Source organism: Cricetulus griseus, chromosome 3 (assembly GCF_003668045.3).
Source record: "Cricetulus griseus strain 17A/GY chromosome 3, alternate assembly CriGri-PICRH-1.0, whole genome shotgun sequence".
Classification (NCBI taxonomy): domain Eukaryota; kingdom Metazoa; phylum Chordata; class Mammalia; order Rodentia; family Cricetidae; genus Cricetulus; species Cricetulus griseus.
In genome coordinates this window covers 19,666,308-19,689,996 of record NC_048596.1, presented here as the reverse complement: position 1 = coordinate 19,689,996, position 23,689 = coordinate 19,666,308, and the positions used below count along the sequence as shown (strand labels likewise).

Here is a 23,689-nt window from a genome sequence, read left to right as displayed (position 1 = left end):
GCTGACAGAGGCTTGTGAATAGGGGCAGTTGAAGATGCAATCTGAGAATCGTCAGCCACTGTCTCCTGTTCTAGACCAGCCACGGAGCATTCACTACCCTTCTACATCCTAATGTCACTTTTTGACTACAGGAAGCCCTCCTGACACTATGGGCCAGATTGCTAGCAGCTGGATAGGAAGGGTTGGTCAAGTCACCACTCAGTATGGCCAGTAGTCAGGTGTTATTCTTATCCCTGGAGGGGCAGAGATAAAACTCTGTTTTCAAGGTTGATGCATGGCCATGCACATTTATTCTAGGCCTGGTTACAGATCTTACACAAGCAGACCATGCTCACCACTCTGCTCTCATGGCCACTTTGGGCACAAAGTAGAGCCCCTCCTAGGGGCTTCTCAGAGGTAGCAATGTCACATGGTTCCACCACCAGATGTTGACAATATTTCTAAGGACATTTGGACTTTCCAAAATCCTGTGCATCTCTCTGGGAACGGAGTCCTAGTTCCAACAAGTCATTCTTTGTCCAGGTTTTACAAGGCTCACTCACACCTAGAGTTGGTGTTAAGCAGCACGGGGGCTCTAAGACCGTGGCAAAGAACAGCTCCATTCCCCCAAGGGTTCAGGGCCTAGGATCTTTTCTTCGAAGTTTGTGTCCCCGCTGGGATCCACGCTGGGCAGCTTTCACTAGACCTTTGAACTGTCCCTGTAGCTTCACCTTTTTCCTGCAAGAAGAAAGAACAAAAGGGCTATATCTTACTGAGAACAGGCAGCTCTCTCCTTACAGCAGTGTTGATGTGTGCTGGTGCATGCCTAATCCCAACTCTTGGAAGGCTGAGGATGGCAAGTTCAATGCCAGCCTGAGATCCTGCATAGAAAACCTGGTCTCAATAGAAAAACCAAATCAGGGCACACCTGGCAGAAACAGAGTGTATGTACTTACCTGGCTACTGCACAAATCCCCTGGAGAGAGCCCCTCACTTCCTCTAATGAACTAAGGTAAGGTCAAGGCTCACTCTATCCAACCAGCCTTTCCTCATCTGCAGATGCCTCCCTGTGAGTCCTATTTGGAATCCATTTCCCTAGAACATAACATTTGCAAGCACTCCTACACACCTCATTATAGTCCCCACACCTATACCAAAAAAAACCCCAATAAATAAATAAATAAATAAAAATAAGGGGGCTTGCCCAATGGCTCAGCTGGTAAAGGCACTGCTGTCAAGCTAGATGATCTTAGTTTAATCACTAGAACCCACATGGTGGGAGGTGAGAACTGACTCACATAAGTTTTCTCTCTCTGTCTCTGTCTCTCTGTCTCTCTCTCTCTCTCTCTCACACACACACACACACACAAAATAGTAATAGATATAAAAATAAAATAAGAACAGGGTTGGGTTATATTTGGTGGGTAAAGTGTTTACTGCACAGGATGGAACCCTCAGCACTCATATAAAAAGCCAGGTGTGGTGGCATGCACCTGCAAACTCAGGGGATGCTGGGCACTTGACAGCTTGTCAGTTTAGACAGGTCCAGTGAAAAGACTGCCTCAACAAAGGATAAGGTAAAGAGCAAGGCTTTTAGCCTTTTAGCCTTCACATTCACACACAAGAGGCATAGACACACACTACAAAAATAAGTAATCACAAGAGACCTGAGCATCCTAGCTGAGAGCTGAGTAAGAAAGACCCTGCCCTGTGTGGAGCCTGCAGCTCCTACTAAGCCACATCACCATACCTGCGGTTGAGCTTGGTTCGGTTGAGTGGGATGTAAGCATAGGGATCAAGCCGACCCTTCTTCTTCACATCGCCCTTTGCTTTCTGCTCATCCAGAGAAATGGTAAAAGTAAAACAAACAAAAGGCAAAAGCCCAGAGTCAGAGTCAGAGTCAGCCAGAGTGTGGGGTCCCTTCCCTGTCCTGATTTCAACTAGCCTAGTGTTCTCTCTGCCCTTCATATGACATCAAGAGGCTTCTCTGGCTCTGGAAGAACATTTGTCAAGGCTCCCAACTTCAGATGCCACATACTAAGTGCCTCTTTTCTTTTCTGACCTTTTTGACTCCAAAAATCACCCAGGATGATGATGGGCACAGATCTTCCATGCCCCTTCATCCTCCTCTTGGTACCAGGAAGCCCCATGCTCTACCCACAGCTCTCACCTTGGCCTTGTACTCAGCTCCAGGTGTAGCTTTCTTGCCCACAGGGCGATGGATACCAGAGCCTCCAGCTATAGAGAAGCACAAAGATCATGAGTCAGGCAGAGCCAGAGTGGCCTCCCTCTGGGAGGCAGGAGGTACTTCTCTCAAAGGTACTCTGGGGAGATGATGGACAAAAGACCAGGAACTTGGTCCCATTTCCTGGCAAGGAATGACCCAAGTGCTACCTTGGAAAGACACTATGGCTCCTGGGAACACATATGCTCTGTACTGATACAAATGACCCACATTCTCCAAAGTTACACAGTATCTACTTGCAAAACTCCTAACCCCTGCCAATGGACAGGAAAATTTCCACGCTCCACCCTGTTCTGACTCTGATACATAAGCAACTATTTATCCCACTGTGCAGGTGAGAACTAGAGATAACAGAGGCAAGAAAACCTGCCCAGGGTCAGCTTGTCACTTCTGGCAACAAGGTCACACAGCTAAGTAACAGCTGGACAAGTTGTCCTGAGCCCAGGCTTCTTGTCTAGGAATTACAATGTTTTCTGCCCACAGCATCATCTTAGTGCAGGAGGCAGCCAGGCTTTGGATGCAGGAGCAGAAGTCATAGGTCCTGGGGCAGAGTTAGGACGACTTTTGTAGTCCAGTTAGGATGACCTAGAGGACATACTGCTAAAGAATGACAGACTGCCTCCATAGCTCTGGATTTCTTGATGCACCATGAGCTGTACAGCAGAAAGCCAGGTCAGAGCCCCATGGTGCACCTCTGGAAGCAGAGGAGCCACTCTGCTGCTAGAGAGGAACCCTTTGACCAGAGTGCAGATCTTGGAGCATACAAGAGAGGCTAACACTTCACAAGCTGCATGGAAAGACAGCTGGATGGGGAGGAGCTAAACCAAGGTGCTTGCCAAAAGGGCTAGATTTACCATGCACAAACCTAACCCTTAGGTTCTCTCAGGTCCCTATCTCCCTGTCCCCATCCTAGTCCTGAGTGTTAAATCAGCCAATCTGTGTAGCTGAGTTGTCAATTGAGTACAACTTCTCGGCTCTGCCTCCCTTTCCATAACTCCCCAGCCTGACACAGGTGAAGGAAAACTGTTCCATGAAAAGAAAGGACACCTTACCTTGGTACTGAGGTGGGATCTCTAGTTCATCCTCCTCGGCCTCCCTCTGCCGCTTAAGCTTCTTTTTCTACAGAAAGAGGCAACAAGCAGGGAGTCAGTAAGCAAAGGGGTGTCCCTACATCCTTTAGACTATAGGACTAGTGAGGGCAGGAACAGAAGCACTGACCTGTCTTGATGACGAGGCCCTCTGCCAAGCTCACATCCCCAGCTGCACAGGAAATGCAGTCCCACAAAGGGAGTGATTACCTCATCACACAATTGGAGTATCTCACCTACATTCTGACCACTGGACTTCCCTGAGCTTTACACCTGGAGCTATTAAAGGAAGCTGGAAATCTTCTGTCAGGTCCCCTTCTCATGAGCAAGCAAGGTTCTGGGCAACCCTAGAGGGAAAGCCCTGACTATCTCTTTCCCTCTCTGGTACCTGGGGAGGTGGGAGACCTTGGACCACGCTATTCATTACAGTCCCCCAACAGACAGTAGGTTCACAGAAGTTGTAAGTCAATGAGACACATGAACTCATCCAACTATGATACAGCACGTGGTAAAAGGCACCTGATGCCATTCCTGATGCCAATATTAGGATGCACGGGAAGGAGAGAGGACCTGCCTGCCACAAGGATATGGCGTTAGCACCAGTAATCAAGTAAGCACACTATACAGTGGGTGGGTCAAACACGGTGGCACAGCTCCCAATGCTCACTCCTATCTTATCTTATGGTTTGTGACACCAGCCTGGAAGCCGTGTGAGTTCTGTAAGTGAGCTGAGGGCCAGGGGTGCCAGGTTAAGAGATCAGACTGAACATGCGTCTGGGAATATGGATGCCAAATCCACTGTCTTGTAGCACAGAACTGTGGCTATTCAGTGAGAACCAAACACTGGGGCTAGAGAGATGGCTCAAAGGTTAAGAGCACTGACTGCTCTACCAAAGGTCCTGAGTTTGATTCCCAGCAACCACATGGTGGCTCACAACCATCTGTAAAAAGATCTGGTGCCCTCTTCTGGCCTGCAGGCATACATCCAGGCAGAACACTGTATGCATAATAAATGAATAAATCTTTAAAAAAAAATGTTAAAAAAAAAGAAAAACAATCAGACACTGCACATGTGTGACTTCAGGTGTACAACAGAGGATGATGGCTGAGCTTTATCCTAGTTCTACTGGTGCACAAGCAAGAATAGAATACTGCCTATTCTTCCATGAGAATGCCTTACCCCCTAGCATGTACACGAGAGGACTCAGCAACTGCCAACAGAGCCTTGGGTTTTGGTAGCAGGGGCTGACTTATTAGGAGCCAGGCACTAATGTGGCCACCTGTAAGGTCCTCTTGTGCTGCCTCAAGGAAAGATGTCTAATCTGGTCTGCTCTGAGCTGAGGGTCATCTACAGAGGACTGTGGTCAGTCCTTACTTGTCAGAAATAAAAGGCAGCTGCCAAGGGATCACCAGCCCCCATGAAGGTTCCAGAAAAGCCAGGGAGGCCTCAACCAGAATAATTTCTGGGAAAATGGTCACAAAGAACAGCTATGGCTCAGTGAGCATCACCAAGCGACAAGCTCCCTACACACCAAGACCTCTACGCAGAGCCCTGGGTCCTGTGACAGGCAGGTTACTCACAGCTTCCTACTGGAGCATGGAAAGTGAAGGTGGGCCTGGGCAAGGGTAGAACCCAGGTCAGGGAAAGAGCACTAGTAAACAGAGCTGGGCCACAATGGGATGTGTCACACATGACGACCCCCAGGGCATCCCTGAGAAGCCTCTTGTTCCTCACCCTCTTCACTCCATATGACTCCTACATGGTTTTCACTCAGTTCTCCAAGCAGCATTCTACACCCTGATACATTCTTCTTTTAAAGATATGTTTTATTTTATTTGCACGAGTATTTTGTTGTTGTTGTTGTTATGTATGTATGGCTACTTTATGTGTCTGATGCCCGTGGAGGCCAGAAGAGGATACTGGATCCCCTGGCACTGAAGTTATGCATAGTTGTGAGCCAGCAAGTGAGTGCTGGGAACCAAACCCAGGTCCTCTGCAAGAGTGAGAAGTCCTCTAACCATTAAGCCACCCCTCCAGCCCTCTGATATGTTCTCAACAATAAACTAGCTCCTAGGGCCTGGTTTGCCAGAAAGCATGTGGGGAAGTTTATTACACGCCAGGTTCTAAGCTGATTCACTTTACATGCCCATCCAGACTGCCCCAGCAATCTTGAACACTGAGGGAGTTGGGCAGATGCAGTGTTGGTTCGTGTGTAGGGACTGGGGTGTGGGAGCATGAGCCCACAAATTACTTACACTTCTGACACCAGCATCTTCCAATGGGTCAATCATCTCTTCATCTTCACCTGGAGTCAGAAGAAGACAGGCTCATGAGCACTTGGGCATCCCTAACCCACCTTACCTCCTGCTCCCTTGTTGTAGGATATTTGATCACACTGTGAACCCCCCCAAGTCTGCATTTGAGTTAATTAAATAAAATCAGCCTTCGGTCAGGAGACAGAGCCAGCAAATGAGTTGACAGAAAGTAACCATAGGGAGTTAGAGAGAGCCACAGACGGATAGAGACACACACAGGAAGTAGTAGGGAGAGACTCAAAGTGTGGTGGTCTTTTTTGGTTTGGAGAGCTGAAGGATGCTCTTTCTTTCTTTTTTTTTTCTTTCTTTCTTTCTTTTTTTTTTTTGAGACAGGGTTTCTCTGTGTATCTTTGGAGCCTATCGTTACACTCGCTCTGTAGACCAGGCTGGCTTTGAATTCATGGAGATCCGCCTGCTTCTGCCTCCCAAGTGTTGGGATTAAAGTCATGCGCCACCAACGCCCATCGGATGCTCTCTTTCTGAGACACCTTGTTCTTGTTGCTCCTCAGTCTCTCTGATCTAATAGGTTTTCACCCCAGACTCTGACTTCTGAGTCTTTTTATCAATAATATCATAAATAGAATGATATAGATTTAGTTAAAAACTGTATTTGGTGGCAGCAGTGGGAGGTGGATCTAACAGGATGTAAAAGCCCCACATTCCTGAGCCACTGCCTGAGCAGCAGAGCTGCAATTCCTGGCTGAAACAGCAGTAGATTCAGGTGCAGCCTCTGTGCCAACAGAAAGACAACACCCCCTCCTGGCATAGCAGGAAGAAAGGACATCAAATCCAGTCCTAGAAACTGCCCTTCCCAGACCTATGTCCTCTTTTCATGGGAGATCAAACTGCTGCCCTGCACTCCCAGACTGTACAGCCCCTTCAAGATGTGAGTGACTCAAGGAAAGCCCCTAGACTCCTGGGAGTCAGCCCCACCCCACACATGTCCCCACTTAGCAAAAGGACAGTTTTACTCTCCTACTCCAAAACTTTTTGCCCACTCTGTGTACTGGCACCAAATGGAAATAAGAGAAAGAATATGAAGCTGACCATATGAAGCTGCAGGCAAGAGAGATTCCAGCAAAGCAAAGCAAAAGCCAGAGGACAATAAAGACAGCAATGGGAAAGGGCTGGGAAAGTAGCTCAGTGGAGCACTGTCAGAGCATGTACCAAGTGCTGTGAGAAAATAAGTCAGCCTATGACTAAAGATGTATAGAAGAAAGACAGTTAGTTGGCTTGCAGGAGCTCTGTGTGGATGAGGTCTAGTGGCTAAGGGACCCTGGAGAGGCTAGAGGATTAGTGTGGGATCTTACAGAACAGAGGGGCTTGGAAAGGCAGGGAGAGGGGAAGGGACAGGCATCCTGGCACCGTCGTCAGTGTGGGTACTAAGCCCACAAGAACCTGGAGAGCAGACAAGGGAAGGAGGGGAGCGGGGAAAGGGCAGCAAAAGGAACGGCATAAACCACAGTTACATCAAGCACAGACAGGAGCTAGACCGACAAGTAGCTGACAAGCGGTGGGTGGAGGAGCTGTGTGAGCAACAGCCAGCCAAGCAAGTGAGCCAAAGGCCCAGAGCTGAGCAGTGAGATAGATCCAAAGGAACCAGGAGACACTTGCCCCCACAGAATCCAGGGCGTCACACATTCTAGACAAGTGCACTATTACTGAGGGGCATGCTCAATTGGGAAGGCTGACACTTTTAGAAGACCAGGGTGTTCATTTACTCACTGATGGTATGTAGAGAGGACATGGAGAAACTGTGTTGAGAGGTTCTGGCTAAGGGACAGATGTACAACATGGATGTTATGAAGTGAGATGTGCCGCACAGGCTGGCCCTTCCTGCCTCTGAATCAGCTGCAGCGCTTAGCCAGTCTCCATCAAAAACCAATCCAAACTGAGCAACAAAAAGGATGATGGAAGAAGCAGAACAGTGTACCCCAACTTTTGTTTAAATTATATGTATGTATACTATATTTAAAAAATAAGTATAGATAATATATGAAATAAAAAATGTTTTTTAGCATGGCCAGGAAAAATCTGAGGAGTCAGAATGTTCAGGAGTGGCTTAGATCTGTTTCCTATGCTTCCTCAATTGTATGAACAAGCCAAGAGCCTTCAAGTGAGCAAATGAGTATCAAGTCAGCACAGCCCTAGCCACTGGAGCAGCTGTTTCTCTGGGGGAGACCTTTACCTTTCGTGCCATCTTCTTCCACCTTGTCTCCATCTTCCTCCTCCCGTATGATCAGCCGGCCATCAGCGCTCACCTTGAAGCCATGGTCCTTCTTCTTGCCCTGCCTGGGCCCAGGCTGGGTGGCTAATGAAGTAGATCGGCATGAGGTGATGGCAGGGCAGTCCTAACCAACTCATACCTTTCTCCCTCAGAGTCCACACACACCAAAGCTCCCAAATAGGGGCCTTTTAGCCCCTACCCACAGGCTATCCACAGAAGACAACCCCTGCCTACCATCCATGAACCCAGCAACAAGGCAAGTCTACTCTAGGCTATGTCAGCTGCTTCTTGCTCACCAAGGACTCGCTGGGCCACCTTGGGATCCAGGAAATTGAGGGGCTCATCCCCACCACCTTCCTTTAACCATGCCCGGCTCCTCTGTCTTGTCAGCTTCCGCTGCTCCTTGCTTCGGCCTCTTTCCTCTTCCTCATCTTCATCCTCAGAGTCAGCCAAAATCTCCTCAATGCTAAATTAGAGAAGTCAAACATCAAACATCTCCTCCTAGGAGAGTGGGGGCCTAAGGTGATAACAGGACAGGTTTTGGGCTAGGGTAGATGAGGGCCTCAGGGCTGCACCATGGCCTCACCTGTCACCTTTGCTCTGGATGGGCTCCTCTTCCTCCTCCTCTTCCTCTTCCTCCTCCGTAGCATCCTGGCTCAGGGCACGATGCTTCTTGGCCCGGGTCTCAGCTTTCCGGATGTTGACCAGAACTTTGTGGTATTCTGCAGGCAGCAGATCCTTCACCAGCTCAAACCTGCATGTGGCAGAGGGCTATTTACAGGGACTTGCCAAGGACCCCTCCCCAGGGCAGGAGCTGTTTAGGAGCCAGTAAGCCTTCCTGTAGCCCGTGAAGAGACTAAGAACCCTGTACCCAATCTACCCCAATCTACCCCATTCAAATGCACAGACCCAAACTTGCGGATGAACTTGATGAATAGGTTCCGAAGCTTCATGCGGAAGTGCCGTCGCATGTCATCTGACAACTTCCCTATGGCTTCCATCTAGCAGGCAGAGAGCACCAGGGTGTCAGCGGGGGGAAGCATGGTGTCTTCCACCCTGTTCCTTGCTGTCCAGACCAGTGCACAATACAGTTCGGCTCAGCTAAGAGAGGAGATACTGGCTGGCCTGTTCTCGGCTCACCCCTTCCGTGGCTCAACATGCTTGTTTAATTTGGATTGCCACCTTTCCTCTAGGCCCTCCTTCATAACACAGCTGTGGTCATCCTTTCAAGATGACAACACTTTCCATATGTCCTTCCAATGGATCTTTACAGCAACTCGATGGAGCATATACTACCAATAACAAGGCAAAGGCTACTAGTTGAAGCACAGGCTCTCCTGATTGCCGAGTAGCCATAAAAGTACCACCTAATCTACTCATTCTACTTTGCCAGATACTCTCCAGCATCCTGTAGTCTCCTTTCTATCACACAGTCATGCTCATCCTGACTAGTGCGGTGACACCTATGGGTTGGAGACCTATGGGTGGGGCCACGGAAAAAGGTCTCCACGTATCCTTTATAGGGATTTTTATAAGTTCTAAATATAAGTAGATATAATAGATCTCCACTCTAGCCATTTCTCAAATCTTTGGTTCCAGTTAGGATGTAGGCTTTTGGAAGACATCTATCCCTGCTCCCTTCCTTGAGGCCAAGGCTTGACTCAGAAGACATGCAAGAGTGATCTCAAGTGTCGTATAACTCAACCAGCTGGGAGTGGGAAATGAAGTCAGCAGGTTAGCAAACTTCCAGCTTGCAAGGAGTGTGGGGTAGCTCCCCGGGCAGAAGTTTCTCTATCTGTACAATGTGGGAGGAGCTCTGTCCCTTTGTCTTTGGTCTAGCTTCTATGGAGGGGACACAGGATAAAATGAGACACTGTGGCATTGTGCCTTCTTTGTCAGTCAGTATTCTCCTACAATCCCCTCAAGAGCTACTTTATGTCCTTCTGCTGCTCAAAGCGACAGTGGATAATGAAAACGTTCTAAACTAATATGACCTGCATCCCATGGAGTCTACACTGGCACCTAGGAGCCTCCATCCCCAGGGAGGAAATGGAGCCTCACCACCAGCTGCACATGCTTGGCAAGATGCGCCACGTCCATGACCACCACGGCCACCTTGATGAAGCCCAGTGCGGATTTGACCACATCACGGGTGCGGGAAGCCAGCAGCAGACAGACATTCTCCAGGAGCTGTTCCATAGTGCTTGTCCCCATCAGCCCTGTGCACAGGAACCACTGTCAGACACCAGAACTACCCAAACCCAAGACCCAACCTTGGGTCAGATGTTAGCAGGGTCTTTCTGTGGGTCTCACACAGTTCAAATCACCACTCATGAAGACGCCATGGCCTTCCATCTTAGAGACTGAAAGAGGTTCTAGGAGGTTAGTGAAGTTGCTCAAAGTTTCAGGGGGTTGGTGAGAGCAGGGACCAGAACTAAGACCCAGCAACTGGTCAACCTCCTTCTGACCAATCGGACAAAAGGCTCAGGACACTGGGGCCAAACACTTCTGGGTGGTGCAGATGTAAGGAAGGGGGCAGAACTTTGTGGAGAAAGTCACTGGGAAGCAGATGGGGCTGGGTTCTGGGTCTCCCTGCCACCTCCCTGATACTTTTCCTCATTCTGACACCACCCTGTTCTGATCTTTGGGGCACTCTTCAGGTAAACACTTACCTTTAAACTCAAACAAGAGGTGGGTCAGAGCCAAGATGCTGCAGCTCACTGTGGTAACCGCACCCAGAAGGCCAGGATAGATGAGGACAAGATATCGCTGCAGAGCCTCTGGGAGCAGAGTGAAAGTGGACAGTCACTTGCAGGCAGGGTGCCCAGGAATGGGCATTACAGGCCTCCAGCAGCAGCCTACTCATAGCCACAGCCAGAAGAGAGTAACAAGTTCCCTCCACCTTTCCCTCTAGACCAGTGGCTTTATGAGTATTCTCGTCTGCAAGCAGTGTGTCCTCCCCAGCTTGCATCCCACAGTCTCACCTTCCTGGCTGGAGCCAAATCGCAGGAAAGCATGGCCCATCTCCACCAGCAGGTTGAATGCATTCTTCCTTGCACCCACTGACACCTCCTTGGTGCACAGGATCACCTGGCCAAACAGCCTTGTTAGTTAGCACATGTTACCTAGGGTGGCAGTCTGGGTGAGCCACACATGTCTAGGCAGTGAGTGCAGCATATCCTCGCCACTGCTACAGCTCCCCCTTCACTACCATCTCTTGCAGACCATACTTTAAGAAATCACAAAATAAGAGCTGGAGAGACGGCTCAACGGTGAAGAGCACTGGCTACTCTTCCAGAGGACCCCAGGTTCAATTCCCAGCACCCATGTGGCGGCTCATAACTATCTGTCACTTCAGTTCCAGGGGACCCAATACCCTCACAGAGAAATACATGCAGGCAAAACACCAATGCACATAAAGATAAAAATAAATCCTTAGCAAGAGGGAGGGAGGAAAGGAAGGAAGGAAGGAGTTGCAAACCACGCATGCATGAATCCTTCTCATCACTTACCTCTGGGATGAGAGCAGCGATGAAGTCCTCATGTTCAGCTGACAACTTTTTCACAATGTGTATGAGGCACTTCAAACGGGGCTGTGGGCAGAAAGGCAACACTGGGATCCTTCAGTGTTACTCCTCCCCAGGTCTCCTTGCTGACACCCTTCCTCCCTTGCAGGGCAGGCAGCCCTGGAGCCCTCACCCTTTTCGCAGGCGAGGATGTGCTCCGCAGTGAGTCTAGCAGAGTCTTCTTCAGATCTTCCAAATGGCTTTGCACAAAACGGTCGGCAGGGCCCTGGGAGCTCGCACACACTTCCTCCAGCACCCGGTAGGCCTTCTTCTGAACCCCATGGACCTTACTCTGAGTGGGCAAATAAGGCACAGAGATAAGGAAGGGGACTGGGTTCCACTCCATGCTGTGACATTCCCATGCATTTACTGTGGCCAGCACTACTGGGGATTCAGAGAGAAGCTGGTCTAGAAACAGTAGCCATAGCTTCAGGGACAAGGCCAGACTGGCTTTCCAAACCATTCTTACCACCACTAAGTAACAGATCCTGGGGCTGAGGCAACGGCTCAGCAGTTAAAATCGCTTGTTCTTAAAAGGGTCCAGTTCAATTCCCAGCATCCACATGGTAACTCACACTGTCTGTAACTCCACTTTCAAATCACAACTTTCAGGGGATCTGCTTTCCTCTTCTGATCTACATAACACCAGACACATGTATGGTGTACATAAATACATGCAGACAACACACACACACACACACACACAATAAATAAATATATAAAAAAATAAAATGAATAAGTAACAGATACCCAAGCCTGGGCCGGCGGCGTCAGAATGTGCCGGGGCATTCTCCTCGCCACCCCACTGACTCCAAGTCATCATGAAGGGGACCCCAGCACTCTTCCTGAGATGCCCTCCTGAAGTCAGGCGGCCTGTCCTGGACATGGTGCCCACCTGCACAATCCTCCTCTATACCAACTGTCAGGGGAACTGGTGCCCAAGAGGGTGCTATTGGGCTGAGCTCTGTGCAGCTGTAAGCCACAGCATGATTTTAGACAGGGCCAGCATGAGCAAAGACATAGGCAGGCTCACTCTATACAAGACTCTGGAGACAGGGGGTATGGTTCATAGAGTGTGTGCTTAGCATCCATGAGAATCTGGGTCCATCCAGTAAAAACAGAAAATGAGAGGGAGGGAGAAAGGGGGAGAGAGAGAGAGAGAGAGAGAGAGAGAGAGAGAGAGAGAGAGAGAGAGAGAGAGAGAGCAAGCATCAAAATGACTCAGCAGATAAATGTACTTGTTACCTGATGGTGTGAGCCCTAACTCTGAGTTAGATCCCTTATACTCATACATAAGGTGGAAGGAGAGAGCCGATTCTACAAAACTACTCAGACATTCGCCTACCCTCTTCACCACATACAAATAATAAAGGAAATAAAACTTTTTTAAAAAAAGAGATAAAAATAAAGGATTGATCTAGGACTCTGAATAGCAGGCTAACAAAGGGTAGGTGTGGTGGTATACACCTAGGAAGTAGAGGCAGGAAGAGAGGAGTTCAGGCCAACTTCCACTATACAGGAAATTCAAGGCCCGTCTGAGATACATGGATTTCTGTTAAAAACAAAAACAAAAAAACCCACAAAACAAAACAAAACAAACAACCAAAAAACAAAAGCAGTCCGATGAGGCTATAGTTGTGGGAAAGTGAAAAACAGGCTAGGAGGGCTGAGGGCTGGGGCAGGCTGAAAATGGCACCAGGAAAGGAGCATGGCCTTTGTTATTTATACAAGACACACCTTGACAGGAAGGTTAGAACACAGCTGCACCTGTGACAGATGGGCAGGCATGACAAAAAGGGAAGCTGCTGTGGAAGTAGCTGGGGGCCGGGACAATCTGGGCAAATAGGAAGGGATGAAGACAAGGAGACTGTAGTGGAATATTAATTTAAGATATGTTTGGCCGGGTGTTGGTGGCGGACGCCTTTAATCCCAGCACTCGGGAGGCAGAGGCAGGTGGATCTCTGTGAGTTCTAGGTCAGCCTGGTCTACAGAGCAAATGCCAGGATAGGCTCCAAAGCTACACAGAGAAACCCTGTCTTGAAAAAAACCAAAAAAAAAAAAAGTGTGGAGCTGGAGAGATGGCTCAGAGGTGAAGAGCACAGACTGCTCTTCAAGGTCCTGAGTTCAATTCCCAGGAAACACATATTAGCTCACAACTATCTATAATGAGATGCGGTGCTGCCTTCTGGTGTGCAGGGATACATGCAGGCAGAACACTGTGTACATAATAAATAAATCTTAAAAAAAAAAAGGAAGTGCTACATTTGTTTATGCTATGGAACACTTGTTTAATGATGCAGAGATGTGCTGCATTTGTTTAACTCTGTGAAGCTGTGTTACTTTGCTTGCCTAAGGCACCTGTTTGGTTGAATAAAGAGCTGAACAGCTAATAGTGAGGCAGGAGAAAGGATAGGTGGAGCTGGCAGGTGGAGAGAAGAAATAAGAGGTGAAATCTGGGAGGAAAGAAAGAGGAGCAGGATAAGGACCCCAAGGAACAGCAAGTCATGGAGTAAGAAGTAAAGAAAGGTATACAGAAACAGAGAAAGGTAAAAGCCCAGAGGCAAAAGGTGGGATAATTTAAGAAAAGCTTTTCTAGCTGGGCAGTGGTGGCGCACGCCTTTAATCCCAGCACTCCGGAGGCAGAGGCAGGTGGATCTCTGTGAGCTTGAGACCAGCCTGGTCTACAAGAACTAGTTCCAGGACAGCCTCCAAAGCCACAGAGAAACCCTGGCTTGAAAAAATCAAAAGAAAGAAAGAAAAAGGAAAAGAAAAGCTTTTCTGGGTGGTGGGAGTGCACACCTATAATTCCATCATTTGGGAGGCAGAGGCAGGCAAATCTCTGTGAGGCCAGCCTGGTCTACAGAGCTAGTTCCAGGACAGCCAAGGCTACACAGCGAAATCCTGTCTCAAAAAACCAAAAGAAAAAAAGAAAAGCTGGCAAGAAACAAGCTGAGCTAAGGCTGGGCATTCATAAGAAAGAATAAGTCTCTCTGTGTGATTATCTGGGAGCTGGGTGGCCGGCCCCATAAAAGAGTAAGAAACAACCAACAACAGAAGACAGGAGAGGTAACTTGTAAGGAGCTTACCTCAAGGTAGGGCCGGATGGTAGAGTACAGCTTACTGATGGCGGCTTCATCTGCGTGAGGAGCCAAAGCCACAACCAGGTCCAGGACAGACAACCTGCCAGAGTGGGAAACAGGAAGGGGCTTAAAGGACTGGAGAGGGCAGAGGCTATACCCACTCAGGGTTGGGATCAGGGCCTCCAAAGGGTTTGTGAATGGTCAACAGAACACTTACGCAGGGTACCAGGCAGTGTTCCGGGGCCACAAGCTAGCTCTCTATCCTCTTAGGGCCATGCGCAGGTGCTATTCTCACACCCATTTTACAGATGAGGACTCTGAGGCAGAGTATGTAACTTGTCCAATGCCACATGAGCTGGGAAGTGGTGGAGCTGGGATTTGAACCCATGCCATTTATCTCTAAGCACTCTTTCATCCTCTAATAATAATTAACTACTCAGACCTCTCAGAACAGCTGGGACATTTGATATTTCAAGACTTCCAGAGTGAATCCAGAGGCTTCTGCTAGGTACCCTCTGGCTACCAAGCTCAAGTGAGAAAGCCATGAGTACTTTACCTGGTGAAGTCAGAGCTGGCAGGATCGAGCACCTTCTCAGTGGCTTTTTCCAAGAAGCCGTTCACCAACTGACAGCCCCCAGTGGAGAGAAACAGAGACAGTTAAAAGCGTGGTCCCCAGAGTTTAGGAGCTCCCCGGTCCTGCGAGGTGGGGTCTTGCCCTTTCCAACACCCACAGCATCCCTGCCTTCATAGCACTCACCTGAGACTCGGTTATGGTGAGGTAAATTTTGATGGTTTCCAACACAGCACGGCGAGGGACTGCCGCCTCGCCAGCTGCAACAGGCTGTCCATACAGGTTGAAGAGGATTGGCAGGAAGTTCTTAGCAAAGCGGCTCACTTCAGCACGGTCAGCCTCTGGCAAGGGAACCAAGTTTGCATTGAAGGGACAGGGCTAATATAAGCCAGGGGTCACTGGTTGGCAGGCCAGCAGGTCCTTTTAGAGGATCCTGCGGCAGGAAAGGCTGAGGACAGGGCACACAGAACATGAGCCTCCAGGTTTGGATGCTAACTACACAGTCCACAGCAGCTGCCAGCACATAGTGGAGAAAGGTATGAGGTAAGGACTAGAGTTAATCTCATAGCAGAGAAGATGGCTGCCAAGCAGTGTGCAGTGTGAGCCACCCCAAGTCACCTCACTAGCTCCCACACTTACCTGCTTCGCAGCCCTTGGTGATGAGAGTGCGTAGGGCCTGGCACACAGTGACCCTCAGGTCTGGGCGCTCATTAATGGCTGTGCCCAGTGTCCGTGCCAGGCCTTTGAAAGAGGCAGCCACATCAGTGGGCCTTGTGCAGAACCCAGGCAGGAGGGTCCAGATCTGGGAGGGAGGAGTTTGGAAATTAGAGTCACCAGGGACTTGTGTCCCCCATGCTCTGTCCCTCTTCCTTCCCCAGCTGACCCTCACCTGCCACTGGAGTGTGTCATAAATCTTGGACTCCACCGTGCTGCCTGCCTGGGCCAGGTCCATTGCTGGAGGTTGTAACAAAGACATGATGTGACCCTAGCCACCCTCATGGCCAACTGACCTCATTATACCAAAACCAAAAGTCCAACAATGAGGATACAGGTGTAGGTAATACCCTATAAATTAATAGTAACACTAATCGTCTAAATACTTGAAACAAATTTATGAATCTGGGCAGAGTTGACACCTATGATCCCAGCACTCCTGAGGCAGGAGGATCAGGAACCCAAGGTAATCTTCAATTACTTACCAAATTCAAGGCTACATGAGACCCTGTCCTAAAAAAACAAACTAACATCCCCACTGCTTGCAGGTAATTAATATAAACGAGCCCCCATTTTAGTGACTTTTCAGCAATTAGAAGACAATTTTCTTTTTCGAGACAGTTTCTCTGTATAGTCCTAGCTGTCCTGAAACTTGCTCTATAGACCAGGGGTTTTTAAGTATATTAAAATGATTATTGCTGAGTAGTAGTGGTGGGATATGCCTTTAATCCCAGCACTGGGGAGGCAGAGAGAGACAAGTGGACCTCTGTGAGTTCCAGGACAGGCTCCAAAGCAACACAGAGAAACCCTGTCTAGGTAAAAATAAAAACAACAACAACAAAAATTTTTTGTTGTTGTTTCTCTGTGTAGCTTTGGAGCCTATCCTGGCACTCGCTCTGGACACCAGGCTGGCCTCAAACTCACAGAGATCCGACTGCCTCTGCCTTCCGAATGCTGGGATTAAATGCGTGTGCCACCACGCCCAGCTGTGGCTCACATCTTTTTTTTTTTTAAGAATTCTTTTTATTTTAAGATTTATTTATTATGTGTACAGTGTTCTGTCTGCATGTACCCAGGCCAGAAGAGGGCACCAGATCTCATTACAGATGGTTGTGAGCCATCATATGGTTGCTGGGAATTGAACTCAGGACCTCTGGAAGAACAACCAGTGCTCTTAACCACTGAGCCATCTCTCCAGCCCATGTGGCTCACATCTTTAATCCCAGCAACTGGAAGGCAGAGGCAAGCAAATCTGAGTTTGAGGCCAGCCTGGTCTGAAGAAACTGTCTCAAAAAAACAAAGCAAAACAAATACACTCACACTCACACACACACACACACACACACACACACACACACACACACACACACACACCTAATTGCTGTTTGAAAACTACAGATGTAGCAGGGTATGGTGGTGCATGCCTTCACTGTCAGCACTCAGGAGGTAAGAGCAAGGAAGATTGCTATGACTTTGAAACCACATACATGAACATATCCACCTGTAGGTTTTTAACTATGGAAAACCTTTGCTCAGCACCCATGGAGGTTGGCTGTAGGATCCCATGGATATGAAACTCTGAATGCTTAAGTCTCCTGTGTAGAATGTACAGTGCTTGTATAAAACCTCTACTCATTCCCCTTTCTTCAAGTCACTTCTAGATGTCTTACCAGACCCAAAAGTGAAATGCCAAGTGTCGGATTGTTACACACTAGTGTTTAGGGAATTTTTTTCCCCCTGTGTATTCTCAGTTTGTAGTTGATTGAATCTGTAATACAGAACCTGTGATACAGAAGGCAGCTGTCCACTTATAAACCATGGGGGAAGTCTACCTAAAGGGTTACTATAACAAAGAAGGCCTGAACTCTTTCTTTTGACTCAAGAGGGAAGAGCAAGACCCAGGGGGTGGAGGCTCCCTAGGGAGTGCCCTTGCTGGCCAATTCCCTGCTTTGCAGAGGAATGCTGCCAAATGAACATGCCAGACTCAGTCCTTTCTGGCCTCTTCAGCTGGGGCTCCTAGATGTGTGGAGGAGGGGACTCAGACGGCACACAGTCAAGAGCACCATACCTTTACTCTTAAGAGTGGTGGCCAGGGGCAAGAAATAAGTGGTGAAGAAGCCAAGTCGTGTTTCCCGAACGTGATCCCGGATGACAGGCAGCAGCCAGCTCCGTGGGAAATCCAGAGTCTCCCTGTGAGGAAGAAGGACTCAGTGACAAGAGGTAACAGAAGGAAGAGTGGAGCACTATCTGCATAGAAAACCTAGTGGACACCTTCCTAAAAGGGAACAAGCTACGTGAGACTCCCAGGCTCCTAAAGACAAGCAGGGCCACACTTACTCAGAGCCATCGATTTCCAAAGGCACAGCCTGCAGCACCACCTCAGGTCCCATGCTGGTCACTGCAGCCCCCACGGCCTGGTCAAGGGCTGCTGTGTGGGGGAAGTGAGGGGAGAGGCGCAGGTCACACAGGGACTGGAGGCACTAGAACAAAGAGAGGATACACAGAGGGGCATGATGGCAGGGCCCAGGTGTAACACTGCGGCAAAGCAATCACCTAGCACGTTCAAGGCTGGGATCAAACAAGAAAAATGCAATTTTTCTGCCTTCCAGGGACTAGGAACTGAATTTTCAAAAGGCTCCTTACTCTCTATTGATTTCATTTCAGATCCATCTTTGGGAGAAGGATCCACGGTCTAGACCAGGCCAGGCTCCATTCCCAAGGATGGAGCCAGATTCTGGGCACAGGTGAAGCTCCACAGAGACACATACTGATGACCCAATCGACTCAATGGTGTGGCCAATCCTTTTCCAGGGCCCAGAACTTTTAAAAAGGCCTGTTTCATTTAACATGAAAAACATACAAATCTAGATTGCAATTTTCTTGAAGAATGGGAAGGTGTGACCAAGGCTGGCCTACAGCCCAACAATGAGCAAATGCCTTATACTGACTCCAGAAGGCAGAGTAGCACCCTCTAGTGCCCTCAGTATCAACCATACTTGCTTCTCATAGCCCTTCCTGTTGGCAGGAAGCCATTTGCCAATCCTAACCATGTGGGGCCCTGGCCTGGCTGAGTGTCCTCTCCAAGGTGGCTCCCATTACCCTGACAGCAATGGGAAGAAGCAACGAAAAAGACCCAGGAGCTGATCCACCAGCTGCTCCTTGCCCTGCCATCTGCTCAGAATTCCCAGCACTTAGACATCTCACTAAGGCCTAAGGCTACTTAAAACATCAACACTACACTCACTGATGACACAGCATTTAGAGAATTAAGATTTGAGGGGCTGGAGTTTGGCTTAGCAATTAAGAGCTCAGTCCCAATATGGCAGCTCACAACAATCTGTAACTCCAGTTCCAACCAAGGAATCCGAGGCCCCCTTTTTCATCTCCCAAGGCACCAGGCACACAACACACATGGCGCACAGATACACACACACACACACACACACACACACACACACACACACACACACACACACAGATAAAAACACTCATAATATAAATAAAAAAGGGCTGGGCGGCGGTGGTGCACGCCTTTAGTCCCCGCACTCGGGAGGCAGAGGCAGGCAGGTCTCTGGGAGTTCAAGACCAGCCTGGTCTACAAGGGCTAGTTCCAGGACAGCCTCCAAAGTCACAGAGACATCCTGTCTCAAAAAAAAACAAAAAGCAAAAGGGGGGCTGGAGAGAAAGTTCAGCAGTTAAGACCACTGGCTGCTCTTCCAGAGGACCTGGGTTCAATTCCCAGCACCACATAACAGTTAACAACTACCTGTAACTCCAGTTCCAGGGAATCTGAAATCCCCACAGACATACATGCAGGTAAAACACCAATGCACATTCTAAAAGGGCCAGGGCTTCCCAGGATTCTAAATCAGCTTCAGCAAAGTTAATTGGCTGGGACAGTGGCCCCTTCCACCCTCCTTGCTTTTCCCAGTTAACCTTCCTGGAAGTATGGTACCAGACACCTGCTGTGCACACTGTCAACGTTGGAAATGTTCTTCCAGGCTATGAGTCCTCAGACCGAGGACCCAAGTGCCACCAGTGCCCTGGCCCAGCAGCCCCATCTTACCTTTTTCATCACAGGGTGACCCTGCTTTCCACAGGCCTCAAAGAAGACAGCCAATAGCTGTAGAACAGAGCTCCAGGACGCATGGAACTTGTACGTCAGGCCCTCTTCCACTGCCCTGTCAAGGAGCAGCACAGTCAGGGCCACGGTCACATTATCCCAGGAAATAACAGGGGCTGGTAAATGACCCACAGACCCGGCTAGCCTGTACAGTAGGGGAGGGGCCCACAAGGACAAAGTCGACAGCTAGTACTCAGTAATACCCATGCTGAGTTTAGTTACACATTCCTATGTCCCATTTTCAGACAAGAAAACTGAGGCTCAGAGACAGGAAATAACCTGCCAGTCACTGCACTAGGCTCCTCAGCATGTGTACTGCTGCTGTTCTATGCTTGCTCTACCTGACCCAAGGAGGGAAGATGGCAGGGAACAGGTGGCCTGGGCAGAAAGGAAAGTCTTCAGACCCTTTCTGTGTAACCCTGGCTGGTCCCATGTGCCCCACAACAGCTGAGCTGCTGGAGACTTTAGGCAGAAAGGGCCACCATGGAGCAGTGTGTGGGCAAGGAGCAGCTGAGGTCAAAAGTCTTACTCTTTGAGAGCTCCTGAAACACCATGCCACATGTACAGGAAGCGGCCTCTGTCCCTCTGAATTAGCCACTAGAGCACCAAAGCAGGAGAGAGAACAAACAGCCCCAGGAGAGACCCAGGACCCCAGCCCCTGTCCAGGGATTGCTTAGCACTCATGGCCATGTCTGTGAATGGCCCCTAATCGGGGCTGGGGGCAGCTCAGCAGACTCTGGTCAGCCTTTTACAAGCTGGATGACCTCCCTTTCTGAGTTCTAAGAGGGGGTTACTACCAGTCTCCTAGCACAAGGTCAACAGTTTCTGCTTACTGAACATGCCTGCTGCTGCTCTCCCACTGATGAGATACCTGGGACTTGCAAGCAACAGGGCTGGATTCAAACCCAGCTCCAGGGTCTAGCAGCTCCAAGGCAGAGATCCGTGAGCCACATTTACATTCCACAGTATGGCACCTCCCTATTCTGAGTGCCTCTAAAACACAACACACCCCAACCAGCAGGAACTGCTCAGACAAGAGGTTTGGCACTTACCCCATCCTATATAGTACCCGGTACTGGGTACACTGCCCAAAGTGGTAAGTGGAGCACAGGTCATCATACTTCCAACAAGGTCCCCTTTGTACCCTCCTAACAGGGACAGCACATTCTCACCTAAACATCTTAGCGATGTACTGGGGAGGACCTGACGCTGAAGAGGTCACAGAGCCAATGTCTGCAATGTGTGGAGCCACACACTCCTTCAGCATCTCCTACAAAGAGAGGCCCCAGGCTGGCTAGTCCAAGGCAGCACATCCAGTTCCGTTCACCCTCCCAGACAGCTGCTTTTGAAGCTCCCAAAGTCTGACTCCCACTTGGAGAAGTTCCCCCAGGACAAAGCTGGGCATCCAAAGCCCAGGGTGGGCTTGCAAGACAGAGAGGCAGGCAGAACCTCTTACGTGCTCTGTTTCTCCAGCTAAGGCTGGGCTGAGGAGGCTGTGGTACCTTGAGAGTCTGGGTGGCAGCTGCCACCACTTGTGAATGAGGGGATAGCAGACAGGTCACCACTGTTCCAAAAAACCGAGCAAGATGGCCCAGCCCCAGGTCTCGCTGCATCCTGTCAAGACAAAAGGTTTCTGTGGAACCTGGCCCTGCACCTCAGAGACCTGAGCCACATCAGGTGAAAACATCTACTGGTGGTTCTCCCAAGTCAGGCCATTCCAAATAAGCACTAAGCATGGGGTGAAAAGTCCAAACTACGGAATGAGAGCTTGCCTTCATTATCACCTCCTTTTGGCCTGGCCCTCACACTTTCCAGAGTCAAATCAAAACAATAATACTGCTAATATTTGCTTAGCACTACAAACCAGCTACTGACATAACAACAGACATTTCATCCCAATCTTGAAGAAGTCAAGCCTGAGGAGTGATCTCTGGAGTCCATCTAGTAAAGAGACCCATTCCATTCCTAAGAGCACTCTCTGATTTCCACATGTGCTCGCTCGCTCTCGCTCTCTCTCTCCCCCCATTCCCCTCTCTCGCACGCACACACATGCAAAAAATTAAAAATAAAAAGATCGCATCAGGACTAGGCATGACGGCCCACAACTGTAATCTTAAGAAATTAGGACACTAAAGCAGGAGGACCAAGATGTCAAGGCCAGGCCAGGCATGTTGGCACATGTTTAATCCCAGCACTCGGGAGGCAAAGGCATGCAGATTTTTATCTGTGAGGTCAAGGCAGCCTAGTGTATATAGTATATTATAGTCAGAGCTATGTAATGAGACTCCATCTTCAAAAAAACAAACAAAACACAACAACTAAACAAAACAAAGAATCCAGCTGTGAGATGGCCCAGTGGGTGAGGTGCTTGCTGCCATGTCTGATGGCCTGAGCTCCACCCCTAGAACAAACATGGAGGAGGAGAGACCTGACTTCCAAAGTCTCCTTCCAACAAGGAGAATGATATTTCCTCTACCAAAACCCACAGAGCAAGTGAGAATCAGGTTCAAACTTGGGTCTTCAGTGTGCCTTGTTGCTCACAGCTAGCTGGCTGGTAAATGCTCCAGCCAGGAAGGAGCTGGACTGGACACAACGGCTATGCTGCACCACCCTTGCTTTTTCTAACACAAGAGCTGACCCTCATCCAGGCAGCACAGACCTGGGAGCTGAATGGCCTCTGCACACATAGTAGGCAGCCTAAAGGGAGATTGCTGGCTGACTTCTACCACATTCCTACCTGACAAGGTTGATGTGGGCTTTCTCCATAACCTTAAGCCAGGCTAGCAAGGGCTGTAAATCATTCTCACTGGGAACGTAGTCATACAAGGCCTAGAGGTGAGACAGGAATTAGCAGGTGAGTCTCAGTCAGCAGTAGCCCCAAGGATGATGACCCTTTTCTATACCCTTGGTAAAGACACTGTTAGGACCGGTCAGAACTCACAGCCACCTGGCTTCCCCTGCTCCATGCAACCTTTCCAGGCCCAACATTCCAGAAACATAAGGCTCTAGGAATGGAGTGAGATGCCTCACATACCTCCTGGGAGTCAACTGAAGCCAGAGCCCTTCTCTGAGGAAATGCACTTCAGTGTACATTTTGCAAACAATTTTGGGAGGATTTATGTAGGAGGCTTTCCTGGACCGCCAGTCCTCAAAACATGACAAGGAGACTTATGAATTATGAATGTCTGGCCTTAGCTTAGGCTGGTTTCTAGCTCTCTCTTTTAACTTAAATTAACCCATTTCTATTCATCTATGTGCTGCCCCGAGGCTCATTTCTCTCATCTATGTACCGTCCATCCTGCTTTCCTGCTTCCTCCATGTCTGGCTCCCTTTTTTTCTTGGCCCACCAGCCCTGCTTATCCCTCCTCTGCATAGCTATTTGCTGGTTGGCTTGTTATTAGAAAAATCAGGTGCCTTAGGCAGGCAAGATGAAAAAAAAATCTTTACATAGTTAAATGCAGCATAAACAAATGCAACACATCTTTATATAGTTAAACCAGTATTCTATTCCACAAATTTTATGTCTGCCTCCAAAAGTCCACCCACAAATATCAGCGGTTAAAAGCCCTGCTCAAGCTGGAATCATTTATGTTAACTAGATCAGGAAAGGGTCAGTACCCATCTCCATGTCACAAATGCAATCTCAATGGTCTGTCTGCAAGCCTGACTATTCTCTGCTGGGACAGCTTAACCCCTGCCAAGCCCAGCTAGATAGAGCAAGGCAGCAGAGCTGACACCTCCTGCAGTGCCTTCCAAAGACTTACCCTGCAGTCTTCCCTC

The 23,689-nt window shown here is 49.0% G+C and overlaps 1 protein-coding gene across 1 annotated transcript in view; it reads right to left on the bottom strand.

The window, feature by feature from the left end:
* Nucleotides 1-256: 256 nt before the first annotated feature.
* The window catches only part of Rrp12 (ribosomal RNA processing 12 homolog), a 35,915-nt gene continuing 12,482 nt past the window's right edge, over nucleotides 257-23,689 (bottom strand). The window contains exons 10-34 of the mRNA XM_027407320.2: nucleotides 22,647-22,738; nucleotides 21,412-21,523; nucleotides 21,082-21,179; nucleotides 19,853-19,967; nucleotides 18,124-18,266; nucleotides 17,855-17,976; nucleotides 15,962-16,026; nucleotides 15,712-15,874; nucleotides 15,259-15,413; nucleotides 15,058-15,125; nucleotides 14,508-14,601; nucleotides 11,555-11,713; nucleotides 11,368-11,448; nucleotides 10,840-10,945; nucleotides 10,528-10,635; nucleotides 9,917-10,074; nucleotides 8,765-8,856; nucleotides 8,442-8,609; nucleotides 8,152-8,321; nucleotides 7,817-7,939; nucleotides 5,569-5,618; nucleotides 3,277-3,343; nucleotides 2,150-2,217; nucleotides 1,730-1,812; nucleotides 257-717 (exon numbers count right to left, since the gene is read on the bottom strand). Of these exons, the coding sequence (XP_027263121.1) occupies nucleotides 615-717; nucleotides 1,730-1,812; nucleotides 2,150-2,217; nucleotides 3,277-3,343; nucleotides 5,569-5,618; nucleotides 7,817-7,939; nucleotides 8,152-8,321; nucleotides 8,442-8,609; nucleotides 8,765-8,856; nucleotides 9,917-10,074; nucleotides 10,528-10,635; nucleotides 10,840-10,945; nucleotides 11,368-11,448; nucleotides 11,555-11,713; nucleotides 14,508-14,601; nucleotides 15,058-15,125; nucleotides 15,259-15,413; nucleotides 15,712-15,874; nucleotides 15,962-16,026; nucleotides 17,855-17,976; nucleotides 18,124-18,266; nucleotides 19,853-19,967; nucleotides 21,082-21,179; nucleotides 21,412-21,523; nucleotides 22,647-22,738 (2,763 nt within the window). The 3' untranslated portion in view covers nucleotides 257-614. The remainder of the gene's footprint in view (nucleotides 718-1,729; nucleotides 1,813-2,149; nucleotides 2,218-3,276; nucleotides 3,344-5,568; nucleotides 5,619-7,816; nucleotides 7,940-8,151; nucleotides 8,322-8,441; nucleotides 8,610-8,764; nucleotides 8,857-9,916; nucleotides 10,075-10,527; nucleotides 10,636-10,839; nucleotides 10,946-11,367; nucleotides 11,449-11,554; nucleotides 11,714-14,507; nucleotides 14,602-15,057; nucleotides 15,126-15,258; nucleotides 15,414-15,711; nucleotides 15,875-15,961; nucleotides 16,027-17,854; nucleotides 17,977-18,123; nucleotides 18,267-19,852; nucleotides 19,968-21,081; nucleotides 21,180-21,411; nucleotides 21,524-22,646; nucleotides 22,739-23,689) is intronic.